Raw genomic sequence first — 26,835 nt, forward strand, 5'->3', positions numbered from 1 at the left:
AATTCGTTTGTAACAATACAAATCAGACAGGCTCTTTACATTCCTTGGAAAATATAACTTGATGCCTACATCAAATGTATTACTGGAACTAGTGAGAGCCAAGTTTTATTTTAAAAGGCTAGCAAAAAATGCAGTATTCCACCTCATTGCTACTTAACCGCTGTTTTAAGTCAATAAATGTAGCTCTGCGAAGAAGTTATTCAAATTTCAGCCTGTATTGCCTGTTTCTGCTTAAATATTAATCACTTCCTGCAATGACTCTGGCAGTCTGAATGAAAATGTATTTGAAGGTAACGTGTTGGATGTCCTATTATGCGTCAGCCCTTTGGTAAACCAAGGCCTTGGTAAAAACAAATCCAAACTTTTCAAATATATTTCTAACACATAGGGTTAAGCCAGAATGAATGCTGAATACAGCTCCTGCAAATTCTTCTCCTCTCACATTATTTTCAGAACATATTAATATTGTTGAATAGATTCTGCTCTCATTTTATTCATGTGCTTCTGAATTCTCACAATTTCATAACACTTTCATGCACAAAAGCTTTATGCAAGAGAATTGCTTACAACAAAGTGGTTGTTATCTTTAATCTATCTGCCAGTCATGTCAACAAAAATGAAGCCCCATAAACCCATTTTTTTCCCCTTCAACAAACTCCTACTTCCCTTATTAAGAGCAACTTTTTTTCTCAGTGTAAAGAGTTAAAAAAATTACATAGCTAGTTACTCTGTCTTTTGAGAGCTCTCCTTTGAAGATGTAATGTAAGCAACACTATGCAGTAGACTACCACTAGCATTAATATAAATTGAAAAGCAGAGGAATTTCAATGTATAAAGGAAGACAGACACCAGACACCAATATTAATTTTGCTGTGGTTTCCTGTAAGAGAAGAGTTTCAAAGTTTGAACAACCGTGGGCTTATTTTTAACAGTTTTAATGATGAATTCTGCGCTTTCTGAGCTGAAACCGTATCTGTTGACTATGGGCTTTACAAAGTAACATATGGCTAATTCAGTATGTTGCCTCTGACATCCGCAAACCTTCTGAGGCACACAGTGTACTCACTGTATTGATACTGGAAAAGTAATAGGCTATGCATGGGTAAGAGTGTTCTGAAATCATCACCATATTAGAGATAATTTTCTTTATTATGGAACATTCGGGCCAATTTTGAACCACATTTCACAAATGGTACAAAACTCATTCAAGATCTACTATTTTTGTAAGCATTTTAATAAAAGGGAAATTTTTTGTCTCCACAGAAAGGACTGTAATTACTATTCCACCTTCTAATATGGATGTTACAGTTGGAGAAAGCATAGTCCTTCCCTGCCAGGTGTCTCATGACTCCTCTGTCGATGTGGTGTTCACGTGGTCCTTCAATGGCAATATAATTGATCTGAAAAGAGAAATACATCATTTTGAAAGAATTGGAGGAGTAAGTTTTTTAAATTCCATAGTACTTAGTGAAGCTATTTGCCACAGTCTTCAGACCACATAAACATTTATCATAATTCTTCCATCATTATTGATATGCATAGCAAATAACTGTTTCTTTATAAGGGCTGCAGCCATTTATTTTTCTTTCTTAAATTTCATAAAGATGCTTGAGTTATTTGTGAAGCCATAATAAAAATGTCCACATGAAAGAAACTGATGATAGCTATGAATATTTTAATTTAAAAGCTGAATTTTTTATTAATATTGAGCAATTTATAAAAAGTGTCTAGGATGGAAAGCAGGTTGTGAGTAATTAGTTTATTTTCCTTGTATCTCCAGGAATCTGTTGGGGATTTGATGATAAGAAATATTCAGCTGCATCACTCTGGGAAGTATGTCTGCACTGTACAAACAACTATAGACAGTCAATCTGCAACAGGAGATATAATTGTAAGAGGTATGTCCATTAAATGTAAATGTCCCTCTCATATCTTCTGAAAGAATTAGAACTTCTCAACATCAGCTGTTGTTTAAGAAGTCCTAGGATGTTGATTTAACATTTCAGTAATGCAGTAGTATTGTGTACCCTTGGGTCTAAGTTTCAGTTGAGATGCTGGCCAAAATGATCCAGGTGTGCAGCTAATGCAGGGAGATCCGTGCAGTTACGTCCTGGCCTTCTGGGAAGGCAGATTTCCCTTGCCATGCGCAGGCAAGTCCTCTTCCATCAGACTGGTGTCACCTGTTCAAAAGGACACAAAAAATAAAAGACCTGTCTTCCTTCCAATATCTGGAGATGGTATGAAAGATGATTTTTTATGGTCAACTAAATGACAAGATTGAAGATTTAACTAACCTTTTACTGTCAGCAGCAAGAGAAATGCTGTGATGGGAGCAGATCCACTTTATCCTTACCAGAAATTAGTAATCTGTATCGTGTGCAGTCTTGCATTCTTTCTAACCCTGTTTTCATTAAATTCAAAAGAAATTCTGAGAATGTTGTATGGTTCAACAAAAGACACACTGGGCAGTTTTCTTTGCCAGACAAAACTCATAACCTGCTTACGTTTTTCTTATTAGTAATGTATTTATTTTCCTTAGAAATCCCTCGTGAATTTAAAAATTTGAATGCAGACCTTACATTGGTTTCTTTAAAACATCATTTAGAGATTGTGCTGCTATTAAGAAGCTGCATTTTCCTAATTCTACCACCTTAAGTAAGAGCTGCCCACCCAGACCAGCAATGAATTTTCTCTTTTAAATACCTTTATCTGAAAATATATATTCATGTTAGGCCCCCCAGGTCCACCAGAAGATGTTAAAGTTGAACATATTTCTAGCACTACTGCTCTGTTATCGTGGAAATCTGGAATAGATAATAATAGTCCAGTCCAGATCTACAATATTCAGACAAGAACTCCTTTCTCAGTTGGATGGCAGGCAGTTTCAACAGGTGAGCAGTTTGAGAGCTCTTTTGTATTTTTTGCATATACCATTACTTACTGCAAAAAACATTTTCATTTACATGTCTATCTTGTCTTTAGTTCCTGAAGTCCTTAATGGTAGGACTCATATGGCAACAGTGGTTGACTTAAGTCCTTGGGTCGAGTACGAGTTTCGCGTGGTTGCCAGCAATAGCGTTGGAATTGGGGAGCCAAGCAGATCATCAGCACTATTGAAAACTAAAGCAGCAAGTAAGTTCCTGGTTTCTGCCAGTCTTTTTTAGAAAGTCAGTACCTCACACTGGCATGTTGCTAGCTCTAGGCTGTTATCCGTTCAGTACAGCAGAGCCACTCAGTCCTATCGGATTACTTACACACCTATCTGCGATTCAGCCTGCAGTGTTTAGAGTCTTCTGTGGAGAGACTTCATGGCTGACAGCACAGAGCATGGACAGACTTGGCTTAGGCACAGCATGCTTCGCCCCCTGCAGTCGGTCCACTTGGGCCAGCAATAAGGCTGGGGCTAGCCCATGTTTCCTCCCTTTGTCATCTCCCAAAATATACCTAACGCCCATCCCAAAAACAGGCTTTCACTCAAGCAACTGGAAACACTATTTTGTTTTCTTCCAGGTATAACTGTTTATAGCCTGTTCTGTTACTTTAATAGAAAGGGATAACGCCCACTGATACATCCTACTACAAACAAGTAATGCCTTTGTTGCAGAAGGTGTTTGATATCTGAGCATCAGTGTGGACAGGATACTGGCCTTAACTAGAGCAAGTAAGTTATAACATCCAAAGCCCGGTGAAGCTAATAGCTTCGAGTGACTCCAGTGTGGGATCCTTCCTATCAGTCTGTCTAACCTTTACACATTTATCTTCCTGGGACTTGGAACCTCATGGGAAGAAGATTCATTCTTGGTTGACCGACACTGTCAGTCCTTTAACCTACTCTGTTAGGTACAATTTATCTGAAGCCCAAGCCTTTGGTTTGTTCTACGTTTCTCCCAGCCCTGTGCCCATCAACTCTCTCCCACCTATACAATCAGTATCTACAGGAAGGAAAGCAGTGAAATAGAAGCAGGTTTTATAATACATTCTCTGTTCTATGCTTACCTCATTTGCCATGATCTGAATTTTGGCCAGCTTTCAAAATTGAACTCAAAATACAGTATTGTAGATTATATAGCAGAAAATACACATACCCTCAGAAAGAGGCCATGTACTTGCTCCTCAGAATATTTACCAGACTTTTGCCAACAGGCCATGTTTGTCCCAAAGTACTTCAAAATGTATTAACTGTATTGATTTAAATTTGGTAAGATTTTTTTTCTATCATTGAAGCAGAAGTTTCTCCTGAATATCAATAACAGAAGAAAGTATTTGATCATTAAAACAGCAGTTTTCAATAGCAGAAATTGTCAGATTGCCAGATGCAGAAAGATCAAATGAGGCGTATTAGCAGTCTAGAACTCCTGATCAGTACGGCAGTGAAAGATTGCGCGACTGAACAGACGGGCTGCACGCACAGCGAAGGGCAAGAACCGAGAGCCTCCGGCATGAATTCCGGGGGCAACTGTGCCTGGCCTTAGATAGCTGGGGGGGGTGGGGGGATCTATGCCAGAGGATGGTACATGACACATTCCTGCTGCAGGAGGATCACAAGGTTTCCGTGCAAGTAGTAAGGGTCAGTGAGAAAAAAGGAAGGTTACAGAAAAACTGCAGACAGGAAGAAGCCAGATTTTGCAGTCCCCATTAAAGTATCACGGATGCGTGCTCTGCATTACATAACTGATCATGAAGTCAAAAGTAATCTAGAGAGGGTCCTCCTTGCCGCCACCTTGGGGGCTTTCAAAGTGTGATAATCAAAACCGGTTGTACAATCAGTAAAAGCCGCCTTCAGTTTTATTAGAGAGATTCACAAGGGCAGGTCTAGAAAAAAAAAGTGAAATTATTTATCACGGCAGTAGCGCAAGGAATAGTTTGTTTGTCTTTTTTCTTCTTCCCCTCAGTGTAGCTTAATCTGAAGCTCAGCAAAATGAATGGAAAGATTCACTCCAGGTTTTAGTCACTTAACCTGTTTACTGCTGTAAATCATTCTGTCTCAATACATTGCTGTGCATATAGGCAAGGCACAGCTTATCTTTAATTTCTTAGCAGAAGAACCTGAAAGCAGAATCAGAGTGTAAAAGTCAAACACTAGCAGTGAAAGGGTGAATTTGATTTTCCCTGTTATAGTAGCTGTTTTACGAGCTAAAATCTGATTGTGCATTAGAAGATTTGTGGATGCAAATGAGCCACTGTTCATTTCATTGAAATGGAGCTGAGAATTAATTGAGCCTCTGTCAGTGCACTGAGCTGTAAATTTTCAACTGTTTCTCAACTATGACCCAGTGGAGGCTCCGCTGAGCAGTAGTATACTTTTTCCCCCCCCATACAAATGTAGCAAGTACTGAACACATTTAACACATGCACTAATCTACCATCAACTGGTTCAACTAGTTGAGCCAAGCTTGTAAGTCTGTTTCTTCATTTTTTTCCTTTAATGCTGTTCTTTTCAGTCTTGAATTGTTTACCTCTGATATGCACAAAGACATTGATTGTGAGTGACAAAACTGATTAGTTATGACTGCAGAACAAAATAATCTTGAAATTTCTACATTTCTAGAGAGAATGAAATCAGGTAAAGATTTAGATGTGGGCTTGAATCTAGTAGTGAAAGTGTGTTCACATATTTATTTAATAGCAACATAAATCACTATGAACTTAAAGGGCTACTACCTTTCTTATTTATGAATGAGATTCACTTGAACTATCTTAAACTAAGAACTAGTTATTTAATCTAAGCAAGTTGTTTATAGTCAGTGGAGAGCTGGAGACACTTTCAAAGTGTCATTGTTCCTACCTGTTTCAGACACCTATTACAGGAGACAAAGCATAAGCCAAGGGGGAGGTATGTATTTTTCTCTGCTGAATTTCAGGAAAGCAAGATTAACTTAAACCGGGTATCTTGTAAAAGTTTGAATCTAGGTGACATGAGCACTCTTTTCATACCAGTTTCATCAAAGATTTCTGTAAGAATATGAGACAAATATTATCTAAAAGATTACTTCCAGATACCCTAATTCTGACACAGCAATACCTTATTCCCTACGTAGTCCCAGGTTTAATTTTGCCCAGTGCCCTTGTTCTGAAGGGAGGCAGCTACAGGTAAGATGGAGCAGCCCCTCCAGTAGCCATGGTAGCAGAGGAGGAAGATTGCTGCAGAAGGGCCAGAGTTCATCTGTGCAAATCTAAGTTTCTGAGATGCAGCCGTCCTTTCTATTTCTGACCCTGTCTTCAGCCCACTCTTGACACACCCAATTTTTAGACAGTGAAAGCTGAATGAAGTGTGCAACAAAACAATCCTAAAAAAACCAAACCATTTGGGGGGTTTCTGTCTTAGTCAGTTTTAGAGTTGTCTTTTTTTTATACTTCTAACAGCAGAATATAAACACTGTATCATCCTTGTCAGTAACTCTACAGTGAGATACGTAATACGAAGTTGGCCTGCCAAAATCCCATCCATCGCATCACAATCCCAATTTACAAAACCCAGTAATATTTATATGTTAATGTGGTAGACACATTAATGGAAGAAAAGGAGCAAGAGGCAAGAAACAGCAGTGTTTTCCTTGCCTCTTTGTAAAGTCATTTCAGTGATGAGAAGCCCCTTTAGCTGGGGACACCAGCATGTTACTTGATCTTGAGACTGGACCTATGGGAGTATAAACCTTAACCAACACTGGGTACATCAACCTCCAATACATTCACCAGGCTACAAGTGGACAATGGTGTAAAAGGAGAAAAGCACATTACAAGTCTTGATTTTCTTAAGAGTAGCATATAGCCCATTAAAAAAAATTAATATATTGCTCAAACAACATGTTTACTGAACAAATGCATAATTAGTAAATCAGTAGTGTTGCAGCTACAGTCTGAATGGAACATCATTTTGCCAATTAGCTGATGAGGCATAATAATGTCAGATACTTGATGTTACTAGTTTCTTTAATTAGTTTTTTGAACCAGGGTACTCATGTATCAAATACATCTGTGGCTTCAGTCTTAGAAACTTGAAAATGAGTAAACATAATTTCAGTTCATTTAAAATGTGCTGTTATATAATATAGTCCCTGTTCTACATGCTGAAAGGCAGAATAGCCACACAGAACAACAGCTGAGAGGAAAAGCTCTCATCTTTCAGTTGAGAAGACTCCTGGCAATAGCAGTGAGTAACTGCAAGCACCAATATCCTTTTTTTCTCCAGTTCCTGTAGTGGCACCAACAAATGTAAGCGGAGGTGGAGGAAGCTGTTCTGAGCTTGTCATCACATGGGAGGTAATTTTAAAATCAATTAACCTAAGCTAATGGGTAAGAGTGTATTAGTGAGATCAGGGCCGTACCAAAATCCACAGGTATTTCGTCATTGGCTTTGTCTGAGCCTGGATTTCATCCTGCATCTTGAGAGGAAATATTTCCTAAGTTACACAGCAAGTTTTGTGTCATAGTGAACTATTTCTAAAAAAAAGTTTTAAGAGGCATGTTATAAAGATGTTCAGAAGTCTGTATAACCCTCTTATCTCCATTGTACAGAAGGTACTTAATACACTAATCTGCTTGGCCATTTTCTGCATTAACATTTTTGATAGTTTTGTTTATGTTTTTCATTCTGAAATACTGTGCTGACAAGACATATCCTATTACGCGTTAAAGGAGATGAGCCCTTTAATGCTGTAGCACTCCAGCAATTATACATTTTCTAAACTGTTAAAATACATACTACAAATTGCAATGTGTAAGCACAGCTCATTACAGAGTGCAGAAAGTAAGTGCACTGAGAAGTAGCCCTGCATCTCCCACCATCTGCCAGCCTCCCTGCACACGCTGAGCAGCTCAGGAAGGAGCTCCCTCACAAAGCAGATGTGGGTGACAGGGCAGGCCCTTCGTCAGGGCTCCATTCTCTATGGAAAAACTGACTAAAGCATCTCCTGCCCTCAGGATTCCTCATTACAGGTGAGAAATACAGTTCAGATGTAGGAAATTAATGAGAATTATGGAGGTAGATAACCCCACCTAGCTCTGAGGACATCTACTTGACCAGGAGCTATCCCAGCCCAGCAGAAGCATCCAGACTGGAGGGCAGGGGCCAGGCAGGCTTGCCGTATGTCTTAGTAGCAGGAGAGATGTATGCAAGAGGCTGATCAAAATGACCTCTGTTGAGCTCTTAACTTAGGTCAGAGCCTCCAGAACCACAATGCTTCCTTATGATATCACAAATTTCCTGCTCATTTAAAGTAAATCTGCTAGATCTTAAGCAAGGGAAGTAGCCTACTCTTTCCCTTGACTTTACTCTTCTTCCAAAGGTAGAAATAACCGAACACTTACATATGGTTTAAAGCAAACTAAAGGAATTAAATTGATGTTATTCATCAACTAAATGAAATTTACCTGTGTTGTGCTGTGTGCTGAAAACTGCCATTTAACCAACCTTTTGGGGGAGGAAGGGAAGAGACAGGAAAAAAGTGAGACTGAAAGAAAAGACCCACAAGATAAATAATACTGCCAGTCTTTTTCCCTTTGCATGCTCCAAATGGAGTGAAATTTCACTTTTACTGAACTGAATTCCTATCTATCTTTCACTGTTTTGCTTCATTTTCTCCTATACTGATCTACTCTTTGGGAAAGGGATAACATGAAAATTGAAAAAACCACCTGAGAGATCTCAAATTATCCTGTTGGACTCCACAGTGTGTCCTGAAAAATAGTCAGAAGAAATATTAATTATGCCAAGCCAACAACACTGAACACAACTCTTCAGCTTTCTGTGATGAACTGACTAAACATCTTGATTAAATCTCAGGTCACAGAAGCTTTAAAAAACAAATTAAATGCTCTAGAAAGTAGCTTGAACTCCTATAATCCCCACTGCACCATTATCCTTCACAGTTAACTCTCTCAGGACTGGCTAAGATAGAAGGGAGCAGTTTCAAGAATTAATAACTGTAAAACACTTAAGTCACAGATATGTTATATATGCTAGATCAGGGTTGTTACTTGACAAATCGTAGAGTTTAGCTTATCATAGTTAGAAAGAATTTAGGGAGAAAAGAAAGCAGCCCTGAAATCTTCTCACATCACTATTACTTATGGTAGTTTGTCCGCTGAAGAGGAACTTGGAGCTCTAAGTTATGAATCATTGAATAGGCTACAGTTCTGTCCCACTTTCTCTCTTGTATTCCTACTATTTTGCATGGCTGCTTTCCAGTGCACTTTTCTTAGCAGTGAACATCTAAATAAACACCACTTCGCTGAGGAATGTTTCCTCCATGTTATGATCTTCTTTCACACATGTTCTTTTGCTTTGAGAAGCCACCATAGTTATTTTTATCCCAAGAAAATACAAGTTCACACTGGATGCACTGTTGATGAAACTGCCTTTTCAGTATGAGTCATTAATACATATCTTGACAGGAGATTTTATTAATAGAAACATTAATTTTGCCATGTTGACTTGCTGTAACATTTCTGTTCTAAACAAACTTAAGAAAGAACACGAAGTTACTTCACTTCTGCTAAAAAAAAAAGTACTATATTCATATGCAGCCAATATAGCTGATGTGCACTTTCTGTATATACATCTGCTCCTTTCCCAACTCTTTTTTCTTTAAAAATCAGGTAAAACTAGCACTCCTATGCCCCTTGGGAAAAAAGAAATTCAGATACAACCTAAGCTGAGTGAGATGCTTTTCATTTTCAAAACTTCATGCCTGAAAGAGCTCTTAAGAGAGCTGATCAGATCTTTTGTTTCTAAACTGATTGCTTCAATAGATTATTTTGATTTTTATTTCAATATTACATTGACTGATGGAGCAAACATTATCATCTTCTCTAAGGCACAGTCAGCTAAATCAATACTACTAAAATACACTGAGAATGAAGATTCAATTAAAACAGTGTATAGCTGCAAATGCTTACTGACCGATTCCCTTGTCACTACAGCCAGTTCCTGAAGAACTACAAAGCGGGGAAGGTTTTGGCTATATCATCATGTTTCGACCTCTTGGCTCAACAACGTGGACAAAGGCAGTGGTGGCTTCAGTAGAAGCAAGCAAATATGTTTATAGAAATGAAAGCATCACACCTCTCTCCCCTTTTGAGGTGAAAGTGGGAGTGTACAACAACGAAGGAGAAGGGACCCTGAGCTCTATATCCATTGTCTACTCAGGAGAAGATGGTAAACTGCCTTACTGTTGTTAGTGGTAGCGGTTGAGCAGCATCAGTAGGCCCAAGATACAATCAGACACATCTTTACAGGGATATTACAGACTGCTTAAAGATTGGAGACTAACAAGAGGGACAAAATGAGACGGAAGATGGGGAAATGAAGGGACAGATTTTCAGAAGTAGAAGGTGTATTTCAAAATAATCGGCCCCAAGGAGCTCCCCTAAGTAGGGTGGGAAAAATTTAGGACTTTCACCACTCCATTCAGCGCAGCTGATCTCAAAATTTAGCCTAGCTTGTAAGTAATGATCAGTTCTGAGAAATTAGTTTTGATCATGTTCACAGTACATCAGCAGCAAAGCTGGGGATTCCTAACAGGTTTCCTGAGCCTTTGCCTGCTGCCTCAGCCAAAAAACTCTTGCTCTTTTTGTCAGTCTTCCAGAATTTCTGATATAACCTTTTAATTATACAAACATTCTACTAGCTTCATTTACTATAGGCCTATTTTTTTCTCTTAACCCCAGAGCCACAGATAGCACCAGCAGGGACTTTGGTGCAGAGCATTTCAGCAGCAGAGGTGGAAGTATCCTGGAAGGCCATTGCGTGGAACAGGCACACCGGAAGGGTGCTGGGCTACGAGGTGAGGCACAGAGTACATGTATTAGGAGCAGTGTTGGTTTCTGAGATATTCAGACATCTCATTTTCCAGGTGCATTCGTATTCTGGTTTCTCCTCCCTTGTTTTCAAGTTAATAGATAATGGAGTTCTTCATACAACTCATTAGCAACATTTCACCCAAAATAATCATAAGCATTTACAGTCCAAGACTTGAGTCCTGTCTAAGCCTTCCTGTAAACTGAAACCTCAGAAATAATCATTTGTGATGACTACTGTAAGAGGACTCATGCTTGATTCCATAAAACAAAGCTAATTATCACTTCTCTTACACAAATACAATGCTATCTAAAGATTACAGGGTACTACTAGGAACTTCATGGTTCTAGGGCATATACATGACCTACAGGAAGCATTTTAACCTTGCTAACCAGAAGAAACTGGGATAAACACAATCAAAACCTTGTGCTATTGCATATTTGTTAAACCTCTGGGCTTCTCATGCCTGTTCTCAGTGAACAGCTGCTCATTTAATAATAACTGACAGTCTATTTGTCCCTGCTTAGCACCCTGACTCAGCTGCAAGCAGGGGTGCATTGCCAAAGTAATAGCAATGAGTTCTGGGGCCAGAGCCAGGGAAAGGCATGTCAGGGTCTGAGCCGGAGGGAAAGCTGCAAGGAGGAACAGATAATGCCAAAACTCTGCTGTACACAGCCAGCCACACTGCTTCCCACATAGGTCTAGTCTCAAGCACTCAGTGGGGATGGAAACCAGTGTACACTGACTATGATATCCATAGGGAAGAATGGAGATGCCTCCAGAATAGGGTTAGATGGAGGTTTTTTATATTAATACCTGAGATACTTCAAAGTAATCTGAAATATTATTTCTGTTCAGGTTCTTAATGCATTTTACTCACATGGTGAAAGGTTTTTTTGTAGATAAAAGTAAACCCAGTGCAGGCATCAGAAATACATTCATAATGACAGGACAGAATTTAAAGTAGAGATCAAGATAATAGGAGGCATGTACAAACCTGCCTAAATCAAACACTCATTGGAGGGAGGGAGGGAGGGAAAAAAAAGCAGGTCTAAATAGCTGTCACTGAATCAAAACTAGAGACAGGATACATAATAATTATAATTACCTAAATGACTGAGGTAGATGTTTCCTTGTATCTTCCTAAGTCCTTTTCAAATGTCTTTGAGCCATAAAAACAGCCAAGCTTTTAAAATTTCTCACCTTACCAAAGTTTTCCTTTTAGACATCTATAAAGCTAAGGATTTCATTTGCTTTCCTAATCAGTATTCAGTCTCTGAAATTTTATTTTATTCTCTGTAAGTATTCATGTTTAGTTTTATTTCCTGACAGTTTTGAAAGCACAGTATATTTCTTGAAATCCTAGTTGTCAATGCGTCTGCTTTCCAGCCAGATCTGTATTGATGGAAAACAATTAGTTGCTGGTTCTTTGTTCTTACTTTTCAGGTTTTATATTGGACAGATGATCCCAAGGAAAGCACAGCTGGTAAAGTCAGAGTCAAGGGAAATGTAACAGCCAAAAACATCACAGGACTAAAAGCTAACACAGTCTATTTTGTAACAGTTCGGGCTTACAACACTGCAGGCACAGGGCCCTCTAGCACCCCAGTAAATGTCACTACTAAGAAGTCACGTGAGTATTCAATTTCATATATCAAATTGTGCTGACATTGTGACATTTCAACATACTATGATCTATCACTGCTAAATGTGGAAATGCCAAATAAAGCTTGATGCTAAATTTCTTCATAAAGTTAAATGATGGAATTGACTAAGAAACTTATTTCTTCCTTGATGATGATCTTCTTGTCACCATGAAATTTACTCAGACTGCAGTATGTAAGATGTCAGTTTAATATTTAGCCATAGGAGACTCTTGGGATTAAATTCTGACTCAGTGGAAGCCAAATTTCTCATTGACTTAAATCAAACCTGTGAAGGTTACTTCATTTACCCTATACTACTGATATGCTAAAGGAATTCTGAACATAAAAATAGTATTGTTTAAATAACAATTGTTTAAGTTTCCTGTAAGTACAGAAGAAAAAAAGATGCTATTCTGTTTTTGAGAAACTGCTTCATAAAACCAGTGCTTTTCTTTTATGGGCCCATCCTCCAAGATAATAAGGAAGCACTGAGCACCATCCTAGGGGATTGAACCTACAACATAATGTTCAGCAATGCCAACATAGCCTTGCTGAAACCATAGAGAAACACCCCCAAACTGAAGATTTCAGATTTAGTGAGGCTCTCAAGAAAACGTGGAGCTTCAGGCCTTTTTGATTTGTATGAAAGGGTTGTCACTTAAAAGACAATTCCGTTAGCTGTGTTTATGTTGTAACATAATGGAACACTGGACTTGCATTTTTCTTGCAATTCGCCCCCCCCCCCCCCCCCTGCTATTAGGAGAATGAAAAAAGTATCTTGGAAAGATAGTTTGTATGTTCTAATTTCTAGTTTTTCTAACTTCATCAGAAAAACAAGTATTTCCTATTCTTCCATAAGTGCATTAGAGCACTGAATAAACAATTTATAATGATTTGCTTGCTGAACCAAATCATCCATTTTGTTTGAATTAGCTGCAAAAATAATGCAAGTGTCCCCACTACTCAAAGATATCTTATCATCTTAATATGTTGGTATCTTGTAGGGAAATTACTAGTCTCCAACTTGCTCGTGAACTTTCCAAAACATACATCACTTGAAGTAGTTGATGTTTATGACCGGACAGTGAAGCAGTGTGATTATTTTTAAGCACAGAATCAGCCACTATAAATTGATTATGAAAGGCAGAATTTAGCCCTTAATGTGCTAGGGTCCTTTGTAAGCTACAAGTACTTGTAATTTTGTTGAAGCACTCCATTCTTTAATTTGGAGCACTAGATATAAGTATGGTAAAAAGTTACAGGAAAAACATTAGGCTAAGCCATGCAACATTTTGACTGAGAGCCAAAAAGGGGGTTTGCATCTGTTTTTCATTTCAGACTCTTTCAAGGTTAATCACTTATCCTTGTGAATTCATTGCCATCACCATCAAGCAATAACCACCCCTCTTTGTTGTAACACCAAAATACTGCTGGTGGCTTAAGGAAACGCTTTGTCATTTCTCTTCATTGTCACAGCATTACAGATGATAAAGCATAACTGCATCTTTCTACCAGAGTATTTAAGAAGTTAGCTTTCTTAGAGAAAACTGGGAATATAAAGCCTTGTTATTTACCTGGTTGGTTACTTTACCTTAGCAGGAAGTTGTGCATTTATTTCAACTTTACACATAAGAACCTTATGTACAGCTAATTAGCCCTCTGCATATTAGTGTGATGCAGATTAAGGTAATTTTGGAGGATAAACTGACCCCTCCTGAGTTATCTGCAGCAGTCTTAAGACCATTCTGGTTTATGGAAGCAAACTCTTGGACTCTGCTCCATCAGCATATAATTTGCAGCTATGTAACTGGCAGGTTACATTTTAGCACTGAATTTCCTATGGAAAGTATGTTGACTAGTGTGTTGACTAACACAGAATTTGTTTAGAAATCTTACTACCAAGTGTCCAGAATTTAATACTGTTGAAGTGTTAGATTTTTTTTTATACTATCCTTGTGATTTCCCCACCACCACCAGTAAACAGTTGCTCATACCTTTTGCACAAAAAGGGAGATATTTCTCCTGTCTTTTCATCATCCTCTTATCCACGTACTATTGAAGTGCAAGATAAGAACCCACTTCTGAAATGAGTTCATGATAAAAGCTACTATTTAATGTAAATAGACAAAACCAGAGCCAGAGAAGACATTTCCAAGGACCTCGAGAGGACTCCTTTTAAAAGGCCATTTCTTGATAGAAAATGGACTCTGGAAATCATTCTCTGCATTTGTTCATGTGTACATATATGAAAGGCAGAGGGTAAAGACATGACAGTCAAGTGACAGGATACAGAGTAAATCTGCTATTGCTGTACATTGACTTCATCTTCTGTCAAACCAAGGTTTGTACTAATGGTTCATTTAAGAACTAAAGTCAAAACAACCCATTCAGTATTTAAAAACGTATGTTAAATTCTTAAGCTCTAGTCTCTTGAAAGATGTAGGCACTTTCAGTATGAGATTGTACGCCAAGAGAATATAAACATCATCTACAGTGCAAGCTGTAACTTCAAGCTAATAGCTTTGTGTCATACTCACTGCCATGACTTCTACGATGTCCTGTGCATGCCATTAGTATATAAACTAAGCAAAAACAAGCAGCCCTTCTGCCAAACCGGTGCAATTCTGATTCAATTTAAGGTCTAAGTATATATCCTGGAGTCTAAGTGTGAACTAGTTAAGAAAGCAGAAATTACATTCTTTGAACATACTGCTTCATTAGGAACTCTGTAAGGCTCAGTTCTGTTTTTTTAATATAGATATGGCACAGATTTCAGAGATTTTTCTTCTCTTTACAACTATATACCTCTCAAGTGTTACAACTATGCTGCAAGGTTAAACCTCAACTCAGTAGAGCAAAGACAAGTATTAGGCAAAGCCTGCAACAACATTAAGTTAAACTTGAACACCTATTTAGGACTTAAGTATTTGTAGTGTTTTTTTGCTTAGTTATTACTGTAGATTTTAAGTGCTATTCATGAACTATTCTGGTGCCTCACTATACAGCAAAACCAGGCAATTTTGGTTTGAAAGATCATCCTGTAATGGTTTTCTGCCAAAGCCTATGAATTGAGATAGTTTAAGTACTGCAATAAAAATCTTTGCATAGGGTGACACTGACCCATATTTGAGTGTTTCCAAGACTTCTAAGAACTCGGTTGGTTATTTGAGACACTTTGCCTTTGAGTATTTTGTGACTGAACTGCTGGTACAAAACGTGCACTGAAAGCAGCAAAGGAGTTACTAACAACAATTAAGTTTAATTTCTTATACAGGGGAGCATATACAAATGCCTTCATAAAGAAAATGAGTATTTATCCAGATCTCCCATTACTGCTTACGGAAGGATCACATCTGCTTAGATTCACCTTTCCCTGCCAGTGGGATGGATTAAATTTCTCCACAGTTACAAAACAGACAATGCTGGTTTTCTTGCACAATGCACCCAGTTTATCTCTGTAACGAAAGACGTTAGAGCATTATCAAATTAACAGTACCTTCCGCTTTATGTATGTTCATCATCAATATACAGGAACAGCAGGGAGAAGATAAGGATCCCAGAAGTTTAGCATTTTAAGTTCTGGTCTGGGATATTCACAACCAAGAAGTCCTGTTGCTCCAAATCTATCTTCTTAATTCTGTTCAAATCCTTATTTCCTCTTATATTCTCAGTGCTGTCCTCCCAAGCAGGGAGGACCACAGAGGAAATAATGTGCCATTCTAAATCTGAGATGTATTTCAAAGGCACAGTTTCAACTTCACATGTTCACACAGGATTCAGTTTCAGTCACTTGTAGGCAAATTTTCAAAGTCCTGGCACTTAGGCATAAAAAGCCTTTCAAAAATATATTCTCAGCCTGTTGTGCTGAGAATTTATAAAATCCTAGTGTTTCATGATGGCTCTCATACAAATGTGATGTGTAACTCTTCGTAACCCATCTTCATAGTTCATGAAGATAGTCTTGTGCGATCCAGTCTTACGATATTCTGAAACACATACAGCAGAAAATTCTACAGTGTATTAAAATATAAACAGGAAGAACAGGAAGAGTGCTTAAACTGTCAAATGTAACAAAATGTCAGACACTCAGCCTAAATTCCAAAATGAATTCACAGTAAGTGATTTCATGCTATGAATAGATCTTTTATTCTGACTAATATGAGAGCAACGATGGACTGAAAAATACTTTACTCTTAGATTCAACCACCCATGCATTCATTACTTTCATGTCAGCAGCTCATTCAACTACACTATGCAAATTAGTATCTAGCTGTATCTTGATCAACTTTTCTTTTTTTTAAGCACCAAGCCAGCCACCAGCAAACATTGCATGGAAACTGACAAATTCAAAAATCTGCTTGAACTGGGAACATGTAAAAACAATGGAGAATGAATCAGAAGTGTTAGGCTACAAAGTAAGTAATTTCGACAATTCATTTTATTAATCAGACACATTGTCTGTAACAGAAGCATTAAAAAAAAGACTTGCTGAAATGCTATCCTTGAGACTTTATTACCTGCAACAGAGTGACTTCTCTTGAGTTATTCGGACAGTTGGCTGACATTTATACAAAATATATGAAAGACTGGCTGTTGTTCAGAATAGGATCTCATTATCCCAACACAGGGATGGATATTCTGTCTTGAACACTGGATTGCTCTTGTCCAGTTTCCCTTGCAAGTTTACTCATGTAAGGTTCTTGCATTCCCATGTTTTGGGATGGAGTTCCACACATTTGTAAAAGAACAGTCTCTTAAGCATTATGTCTTATGCAGACAGGTATAAAATATGCGAAAGTCCTAGCACCATGAATATTCACAACTGTTATCTTTGAATATACGTATATTCACATACAGATCAGTGTGACTGAAATAAAGAGCCCTTCTGTAAATCCATCTCTTAAGAAAAGGAAAATTAAGTGTAAAGGTTGTTTGCAGTGGCTGTGGCCACAAGATAACATATGGGACTTTTTTCTTTAATGCTCCTGATTAATTTCAAAAACAGAGGTGAAGAACACTTCTTCTTGCTGCTCAAAAGTTTAGTCTCCCTAAGTTTGTACGGAGTTATTTATGCCTCAAGGCAAAGAGAAAACCCTTGCAATCTTTCAGATTTTGGTTTTTTTATACCCTAGTGATGTGTTTGAATAGCTCTACACACTAAGGGTAAAGTTAAAACTAGACTATTGAGCTCTTCTGACTAACCTACTTGCTTCTAAGGCTGTACTTGTCTATTACATTTTGATGTTTTAAGAGTGCTTTAAATACTGACCGCGATACTTACTGTATGATTCCTGTTAACTGTTTCTCCTTCTGCTTTGCTCTTCAGTTGTTCTTTTTAGTATATGTCAAAAGACTGTCAAGAGAGGAGTCAAACACAGTCATTGCTCTGCTAGCAAGGAGGAAAAGTTTGTTAGATGAAAAAAAGCTTATTGCAGTCTGCAGGATCCCCATCTAGACTTACCAATGCACTCAAGCACAAGGGACCTGGGCAGCTGGCCTGTACATTGGCACAATGATACATCAGCAGAAAGACCTAAGCACAAACAGGCACTGAATCCATCATACTTAGTTCTTGAAATGTGGTTACTAAGAGGAATTCCAGATACCACTATGCAAATTTGTCCCTGAACTCTAAAACATACTGCTATGAAGCATTCTGTGTTTTCTTTAACAGGTGACAATTTTACAGTGGAGTCAATGTGACTTTTTATTTGACTACACAGTCACAAACACTGACAATTGTCAACTGCCAATTTAAAAAACTAAAACCTCAGTACCCACAGTGGAGACATGATTTTCAGCAGATTTCAGCATACAGACAAAAGATATTGCATGCTAAAGTCTCTTGAAAAAGATGTGCATTTTTTATTTACAGAACAAGACTGTATTGAATAAGCATTTTTATAGCCTTACTTTCAAGGTTTGCTATAATTCTAGTAGACAAGGGATCACACGTAGAATACGGGCAGCGTAAATTGAGTTGTCATGTCTACTGTGGTCTCCATCACAAAATTCCATAGAATGTTTCAGATGAAGTCCCTTTTTCTGTTTAATACTCCACAGGTGCTGAAAATACTCTGAAAATTTTGGGAGATAGAATAAATACTCTGCAAAATAAAATCCATTAAAATGTAAAAACCCACAAAAAATCCAGTAACTCTTATTTTCTAAATCCTTTTTGTTTAGATTTTGTACAGACAAAACAGACAAAGCAAAACGCATGTACTGGAGACAAACAACACTTCAGCTGAACTTCTGGTACCATTTGAAGAGGATTATCTCATAGAAATAAGAACAGTCAGTGACAGTGGGGATGGCAGCAGTAGTGAGGAAATTAGAATTCCAAAGATATCAAGTATGTTTTTTTGCTTTCTTTCTCTAAATTTTACTGCTTAATAAGAAATCCATGTTTCTCTAAGAGGTATAACAGACTTTCCATTACCGTAAGTGACCTCCTATTGCTTTGTAATGATGGAAAAGTGTATATTTGTCTCTAGCACTCTTGCATTCCTTAGCAGAGAAAATATTTTGTAGAACATGTAGAAATGACCTAATCTTTAGTGCACGCCACCATATGTCCTGGCCTGTAACACTTCAGCAAAGACAGAGAAACAAGCTTTCTTACTAAAGACTAAGCTATAGCTCACACATGTAACATAACTCTTAATCTGCTAGGTGTTTTTAATACTCCAGTTAGAGGCATTTGCAGTACAGACTAGAAAGACCCTGAAGTTCTAAATCCACCCCCCCCAATCCATTTTTTGGGTTGTCACTGATGTTAGGACTAGTTGAAATGTTTCAGCTAAATGTTTTCCCCTTCTGCTGATCACTTTAGCTTTGTAGCAGCCTACTCAATTCTGTAAAGCTTGTGCTCACTCAGGATATAATCTCTGGTGAAAACTGAGAAAACATTCAGCAATGAAGAGCTGTTCATGGAGAACAGCAGACAGACTCAGATCTCTGGCCTGAATCAAGTTGGACAAGGTCTTACAGTTGCATTCCTACAACTTCAGGATGTTGAAACAGAAGGGCTATTGGGTGCTCTGGCGTCAAGTGCTTCTTACATAAAGAGGGAAAAAAGTGACCCTAAAACCTTAGCACTTCATCACAGCTGAAATGTGGGTGTTGAGGTTCAAGTCTCTCTCATAAATACTTTTTCCATGCAAAATGGAGCACAGTTTCAAAACAGACTGGCTAAAACACTCATGAAAGCAGATACTCATGTGGAGTGTGGTAAGCTCATTCAAGTCCATACCTCATCAAAACACTGCTACAATTTAAAAGAAAAAATAAAAATTACATTTGTGGACGATGTTTCATTTTTAAAATTAGAACAAGGGCTACTATTATACTAGAGTATATAGAAAAGTGGTTTGGGATATAAATTTACTTTTTGTTAAGATTTATGTTTTTATTTTTTACAGGTTTAAGCTCCAGAGGAATAAAATCTTCCCAACAGGTAAACCATATATTGACATGTGGGATTCTGCTGCTGAGTTTTGTTCTCATACTCTCCTTTCCTTGAGGATTAAAAAAATGTTCAGCCATGGACCTCTAAAAGTAAACCATCTGTAAATTGTAATACTTCATCACAACCACCATTCCTGATAAAGATAGTGGGAATAGGGAAGGAAGACAAATGGAACATTAAGAAAATGTAACTATCAGTATTACATTAAAAAATAAGCTTTAAATTTCATAGATAAGTGTACATGCATTAATTAAGTGGAGTGGTGGCAAACATAGCTGTGAGCTTGTAAGGGGAATGGTCTCCTATCTTACAACTAGTAATTCTTACTGAAACTCCATTGTGGTTGTACTGCAAATGTGAAAGACCTGTCTCAAACTACTGCAACTAAGAGACTTGCAATTATTTGTGAAGTGGCTATTATTTATTTCATGTTCTTCACTGTAACCTATAAAAAACACTTTCAATGAATAAAAGTTATTTACTTTTTACACATTGTTTGTATTACCAGAAGTTGTCACACAATGTATATTAAGTGTACAGTATTATTTTCTTCTGAAGACAGAAGCAGATAAATAAAAGCAATCACATGAATGTAAAGCCCACTGAATTCAATAGCCTTCCACTGGCATCAGAAAGCTCTGAACCACACCTGAATGAAATTTTTAGCAGAGATGTCAAACACTTTTCTTAAACATAGATTGAAATAAAGTTGTTTTCTAGCAGGTTCTGTTACTCAAAATCAGCTGGTATTGTTATTCTTTTGCTGCAGCTTGAAGTCATAGATCATCTTTGGGCTGGGTATGAAGGTAAATAAGAACACTGATTTTAATCATCTTGACATACAGTAAAAATCACCTAATTAAGTCCTTAACTTAATTATTAGAATGATAAACACCAGCGTAAGCATGGCTTTCATTCAAGTCACTGCATATGGCTCAAGATGTGTAGTCACAACGGTGTCAACTTTACAAGCACCCAATAAAAGGTATTTGTCATCTCATATCACTGCTGGGGACCTGTAATTCCTTGTCACTTTACTCTGGAGTATATTTTCTTTACACCACTGTCAAGTATCTGTGTTGTGTTGTCTTTATAACCACAAATGAATCAAATTCTGTCCTCTCCCCAAAGTACTTCGACATTCACAGTAGTCCTACTGATAATTACAGGCCTATTTTCCTTGAAAGAATCCTCTCAGCTGGAACAGGTCAGACCAAAGGCCCATTTCCTCTGGTATTTTGCCTTAAATAATAGCTAAGAGACTGACAGAATACAAGAGCAGGGCATACATAAAATGACACCTCTCAGAATATTTTTCCCAGGCTCTCATGATTTCTCTCAGGTTCTCCCTGAAACAGACACATTTTTGTATTAAAGATAGTAAGTAACTGTTTCCAGTAATTTGCCCAGCTATTTTTCAAGCACAAGGAAACTTCTTACTGTTAAAGAATATTGAGTTGAAACTGTCTAGAGGTAGCTGCACAGCACAACTTATATAAAACTTGCTTAGCCTGAGTAGCTAAATTTGTTGAAGCCTTAGGCTGCACTTAGATAAAATAATGAACTTTTACCTAGTTCAGTGAAAGGGCCTGAGAGCTGGTTCAAGCTGGAATGGTAAGGGAGTTGCAAGCAGTTTGCATTCCTGTGCTTCGCGCTCCAGGAGGGAGGAGGTCAAGGCTTTGAAGTAAGGCCTACTTGGGCGCCAGGACCCTGGGAAACAAAGCCTCCTCTCACTGCTGAAACAGTGTTAATTAGGGGGTCTGGATTATATCCCCTTCGTCAGGACTTTGGGAGATAACACCTACTGTCACTGCTGAGGCAGTAACAATTGCTGGAACAACACCTCTTTGTCAGGACCTTGAGAGACAAGGGCAGGACCCGAGGAATCAAGACACATCTGTCAACAGAAATCCCAACAGTAAAAATAAACAGCCTACCTAGGGACAGTGATGAGACCCAATAAGGAGCAGGAGATCCCAGACCAAAATATTACTATTGGTCCAAACTACCCCATGATTGGAAAGTTGTAATTGCCCAGGGATTTCTTTGTTCGGGGTCCCTCTTCAGAGGCACCCAGCTCGAGCTGTAATTACTGCACACGTGTCATTAAAATTTAATTATTTAATTTGCTTTGATTTGGCTCTGAACTTTTCTGCAGGAACCTAGGGTTGGGCCCTGTTATGGTGGCCAACAAACCTAATTTCCATAACACTTACATTCCTGTAACCCACAACAAAATTCCTCAGGAAAAGGTAGCAGCACTGTGGAGATGGCAATACATAAACCTACTAACAAGCAGAAGTCTAGAGACTCATCTGTGCATGCTGATAATCCTCCAAGCAACATAATAAAATGTGCTTCTCATCTAAGGCTATGGGAAGCCAAACTGGTGGCAAAAAGGTCTTTAAGTGTGAATTTATATAGACTGGAGATTGTTCTTTTGCAGAACAGTAGTAGAGAAAGACAAATTGAAAAATACATAACCATTCTGTAGGTGAAACTACTAAAAAAACTCCAGTGCTGAAATTACTCATAGGCTCGTTAATATGCAATCCTGGGCAGGCTATCAAGAAAAATCATGCATTTGGCTTATCTTAATAAGACAAAGAGCTGCTGAATTTCCTCTCTTCTCTGTACCATGTAAGAGCTTTGTCAACACTAATGACTACCATGGCTTCAAATACTATTTTGCAATTTTTCTTCCTCCACATATCAATTTCTTGTAGAGCAGGTTAGAACTCTTTACAGATAAACCAGGAAAATCAGCTGGCATATCCATCCAGAGACAAAGTATCAGAGGTAATTCCATGGCAGCCAAAGCAGCGAACAAGAGTCAAGTCATGATGATTTGAAGAGCAAGATGAATTTTAAAAATACCATTTTGATCTTGTCAAGACACACCCATTCATAATAGCACTTCAAAATCTTAAGTTTTGTTTATTCAACTTAAAAAAGGAAGAGACTGTCTCATTAACTTCCATCTGTATTAACCTTGCACTTGATACGATGAACTGCTCTGTCTCTCTGATGCCTCCGAGAGCACACATTCAGCACAGCCTTATCAGGCAGATATCTCAGGGCATGCATATCCCCACAGTTCTTCTGAACACAGTTTAAAGTGAATTATTTTATGATACACAACATTTAAAAGCAGAGATACACTGAAGTATTTACAGCTAAACTAAATAGTCATGGGAAATACTACATCTGTTAAAATTCACATGACATTTCTATGGTAATAACAGCCAGATTTCTTTAATCTTAACTTGCTATTTTCACAGAAGAACTATCATAGTGGTGGAGAGGAAAATGGCTGACCTTTCTTTTTTAGGTTTTAGTCCTAAACACCTAGATAAAACACATCTCTACTCTAGAAAGACACTTAAGTACAGTATTGCAATTTTTCATATTAGACCAATTTTCTCACATCACCAATGTAGTTCTATTATTTCTACAAACTCTCCAGGGAACTAAAAGTTAAGCTCAATTCTTTCCCATTTATATTCCATCATTGCCCATAAAGATGTAGCTTTTACACTGGCCAAGATGATCATAACACATAAGCACATACTTCATTTTGTTCACTGCAGTTCGCAAAAACAGATCTGTACTGGAATGGCAAATTATTATTCTGTATATGGCACACATCACACTGCATTATACACATTCCTTGTGCCACTATCATGGAAGCTGTCACTGTACCATTATTGAGGGCAAAACAGGCTTGCTTAGTGAAGTTCCACCTAATTTAGCGCCAATTAACAAAAGCTTTTAATCACTGTTAAAGTTACTAAGAAACAAAGACAACAATCAAACACTTCTGAAAATGGCTTTCTGCACCCCCTCCCCAGGCTCAACTTTGGTCTTCCCCCACCAGCCTCTCCCGCCCTCAATTTTGGCACACTTTACACTCGCTCCCCGCAGTGTGGCGAGGGGCAGCTGCCAACGGCCTCGCCTGCTCTGTGGTGGGACTCGGGGGAGCCCCTGCCCCGCCGTGGGTGCCCCCAGGGCCGCGGTCCCTCAGCGGCACCTACCTCCTGCGCCACCGCCGCGTCCCCCCTCCCACCTCCCAAACGCCGCGCTGCAGCCGCGCGCGCCTCTGATTGGTTGCCGCTTCGGCGCCCAGGGGCGCTATAGCCTCCTCTGATTGGCTGCCGCTTCGGCGCTCAAGGCACAGTTCCAACCGTTAGAGCCGGCTGGAACCGGCCGTGAGCGGCACAAGGCAGGTCGCGACGTCCTGCACACAGGGCGCCCTGCAGCCGAAACCCTACTCAAGCGTCAGCCCTTGCGGTGCCGAACCCAACCAAGGAGGTGACAGCAGTTCGAAAACTCATCCATTACGAACTCCACCGTTGATCTCTACAAGTTACTAGCTTTAACATCGTAATAATCTGAACTGCCAGCACAACCCTCAGGCCTTGTCCCTGCAAAACACGCAGCCAAGACCGTTACAGCCGCTCACCCGGGGCCCCTGCCGCGCCCAGCACTGCCGCACGCCACCCTCCCCGCCGCGCACCCCCCGACCCAGCAGCACACCTTCCTCCGGGGGTCACAGCTCCTCTGCCGCCTCCGGGCTGCCGCTCTCGCAGTCTCCACGCGGAGGCGGCTCCACCTGCAGGCCACCACCGCAGCCACCTGGAGCAGGACCCGGCCACTTCTCCCCCATCGCCTTCCCACCCTCCAAGAGCTCGCTCAGCTCCCCCCAGGATCTCCCCTTCCCACCTCTTTACACGTGCCTCACACACCAGGCACGCCACCACGAACTCCCCACGCCAGAAGCATGTATCCTTCCAGTCTCCGGGACCCTGCAGCTAGTCCACCCCCAGGCCGTGCCCGCTGCTGCCTGCGGTTTCCACCCATTATGCCACAGGCAAAACGGCGTCGACCCCGCCAACTGCCCTCAACTGCCAACGACCCTGACCTTTGCTGAGTCGCGTATAGGGAAACTTAAGCTAACTACTAAACAACAACTACGAGGAGCTCCTTCCCTCCCCCAGTCTCAGCTTCAGCCCAACACCTCTCCCCCACCCCACTGCCCGGGCTTCCGCCGCACCTTACACCCAGCGCCGCCGAAACCCTTCGGGGGGGGGGGGGGGGGCGATGGCCAGCGCCAGCGACTGAGGCGCTGCGCAACCGCTCCCACCCGCCGCTCCTTCCCTCCTACTGCTCCGGGCCCCTCAGTCGTCGCCTCTGCCTCGCCAGGGGCTTCCCCCGGGCGCAGCTCCCACACAGCCCTGCCGCCCCGGAACACCTTCCCCCGAGAAACACCTCCACCGCCACTCCCACAACCCCCTCCCTCAGCGGCCCCCGCCCTCTCCTAAAAGCGCCCGGGCAGGCGCCCCGTGTGCTCCTCTGATTGGTTGCCGCTTTGGCGCCCAAGGGCGCTACAGGCTCCTCTGATTGGCTGCAGTTTGGGCGCGCGGTGCGATGTTCCGACCGTTAGAACCAGCTGGAACCGGCTGTGACCGGCACAAGGCGGTCTGTGGCCTCCTGGCGTGTAAGGCTTTTTGCAATGGAAGCCTTGTTGTTTGTGGCCAGTACAAACTTTTCCTGTACAAATGTATCCAAACTTGGTTCCTTCCTTGAAGAATATGAAAAGCAGCTGTTATATGAGGTTTGTATGTTATGTCTTTGTACAAGAAGTGAAGTTTAGGCTTAGGTAGCAATAGTAAGGATAGTCATTTAGCTTATGCAAAGTGTAGATGGTAAAGCCTCTAGTTGCTTGTGCTCAGATTCACGAAGTTTAGAGCAAGTCCATTTGGTAATTTGTGTTTCCTATATACTACACCAAATGAAGTCATCCAAAAGTGCCTATCCTGTGTTCAATAAGATGGGTTTAAACTATAAAAGAAATACCAGTCAAAACACCAAAGAGGAAAGACTAAGTCATCCCAGACACATGATAATTTATTTTTTAAAAATTTGTACTCCTCTTATTTGCCTTTTTGTACTGGGCTTGGGGAGTTCTTTTCAAGTTTTTTTCTCACACTTGTGGAGACACATCTCTTAAAATCAGAGCTGTAATTCTCCTATATTCTAGAGCCCATGTGCTGGACTTCCAAGAAGTCCACACACTGGGATAAAATCATAAATGATGAAAACACTGCTAGAGCTTGCGTCACAGAAAGATGCCCAGTTTGGATTTAAAGATTGCACATGATGAAAAGTATATTAAAACCCTAGACAAGAAGTTTCAGTTGTCCTCACTGTTAAAGATGTGGGTTTTGTGTGACATTATCAAAGCCAAAAGAGAATATGTTTCATGTTCTCAGGGATATACAGCTGCAGTGTTACTAGGAAGAAATGATCATAAAAACTTAGGTTTTTTCTTTACTGTGGGTGAGCAAATACCACAACTAGTGATGTTTAATAATCCTCATACTGAATGTAACAAAGTATTTCACAGAGGTGACCACTATTTGGTGGAGGTCTGACAGAACTTTTTTTAACATGCCTTTCCAGCAGGTTTCTACCAGGAACCTGGCTTATGTCCTGCCAGCTCCCTTGCAGACCTTGGCTCTCCATATGATTGCTGGCTGGGAGACCTGAGCAGCCAGACCACTAATTCTTCAGCAGCCTGTTTAGTGGCTCAGCAGGGAGCCAACATCCTTCAGTGCTGGGTTTGAAGTTCAGGTTAAAGACTTCTGTTTGTACAAGTGCACCAGGACTCCAGGCTACGCGCTTGCTTCAGCAAAAGAACTGAGGTCTGATCTTCGGACCTGGCTCTTCCATCCTTGCATCCAGTAAGCAATACATTTTTTTCGGTTGAACTTAATCTAAATTTCTTATAATATTTTATAACATAAATGTAATGCTTTTGCTAAGTTTAAACAAAACAGTTCTTCTTTTTGTCCAAGCAGAGAGAGATTTTCTGCAGAACGGTTATACAGCTCTCCAAATTTTGAAGGCCCATCTTCTGT

General features: G+C 39.7%; 1 protein-coding gene and 1 long non-coding RNA gene across 3 annotated transcripts in view; one reads left to right on the top strand and one right to left on the bottom strand.

The window, feature by feature from the left end:
• The window catches only part of CNTN6 (contactin 6), a 164,021-nt gene extending 143,367 nt beyond the window's left edge, over positions 1-20,654 (top strand). Inside the window, exons 13-23 of the mRNA XM_026111054.2 lie at positions 1,264-1,439; positions 1,781-1,898; positions 2,733-2,891; positions 2,983-3,132; positions 7,190-7,260; positions 9,922-10,156; positions 10,669-10,784; positions 12,245-12,431; positions 16,747-16,859; positions 18,631-18,799; positions 19,869-20,654. Coding sequence (XP_025966839.2) covers positions 1,264-1,439; positions 1,781-1,898; positions 2,733-2,891; positions 2,983-3,132; positions 7,190-7,260; positions 9,922-10,156; positions 10,669-10,784; positions 12,245-12,431; positions 16,747-16,859; positions 18,631-18,799; positions 19,869-19,969 — 1,595 coding nt within the window. The 3' untranslated portion in view covers positions 19,970-20,654. The remainder of the gene's footprint in view (positions 1-1,263; positions 1,440-1,780; positions 1,899-2,732; positions 2,892-2,982; positions 3,133-7,189; positions 7,261-9,921; positions 10,157-10,668; positions 10,785-12,244; positions 12,432-16,746; positions 16,860-18,630; positions 18,800-19,868) is intronic.
• Positions 1,217-25,013, bottom strand: LOC112989732 (uncharacterized). Of its 2 annotated transcripts, none has more exons than XR_010391301.1 (6): positions 24,969-25,013; positions 18,358-18,521; positions 17,726-17,797; positions 15,941-16,430; positions 2,028-2,180; positions 1,217-1,400 (listed from the first exon to the last, which is right to left on the bottom strand). It is a non-coding gene; the product is annotated as an uncharacterized LOC112989732 (long non-coding RNA). The 2 variants fall into 2 exon arrangements; XR_010391302.1 differs by lacking the exon at positions 24,969-25,013 and adding an exon at positions 24,452-24,511.
• Positions 25,014-26,835: the final 1,822 nt, after the last annotated feature.

The sequence above is a fragment of the Dromaius novaehollandiae genome, chromosome 12, assembly GCF_036370855.1.
Source record: "Dromaius novaehollandiae isolate bDroNov1 chromosome 12, bDroNov1.hap1, whole genome shotgun sequence".
Lineage (NCBI taxonomy): Eukaryota > Metazoa > Chordata > Aves > Casuariiformes > Dromaiidae > Dromaius > Dromaius novaehollandiae.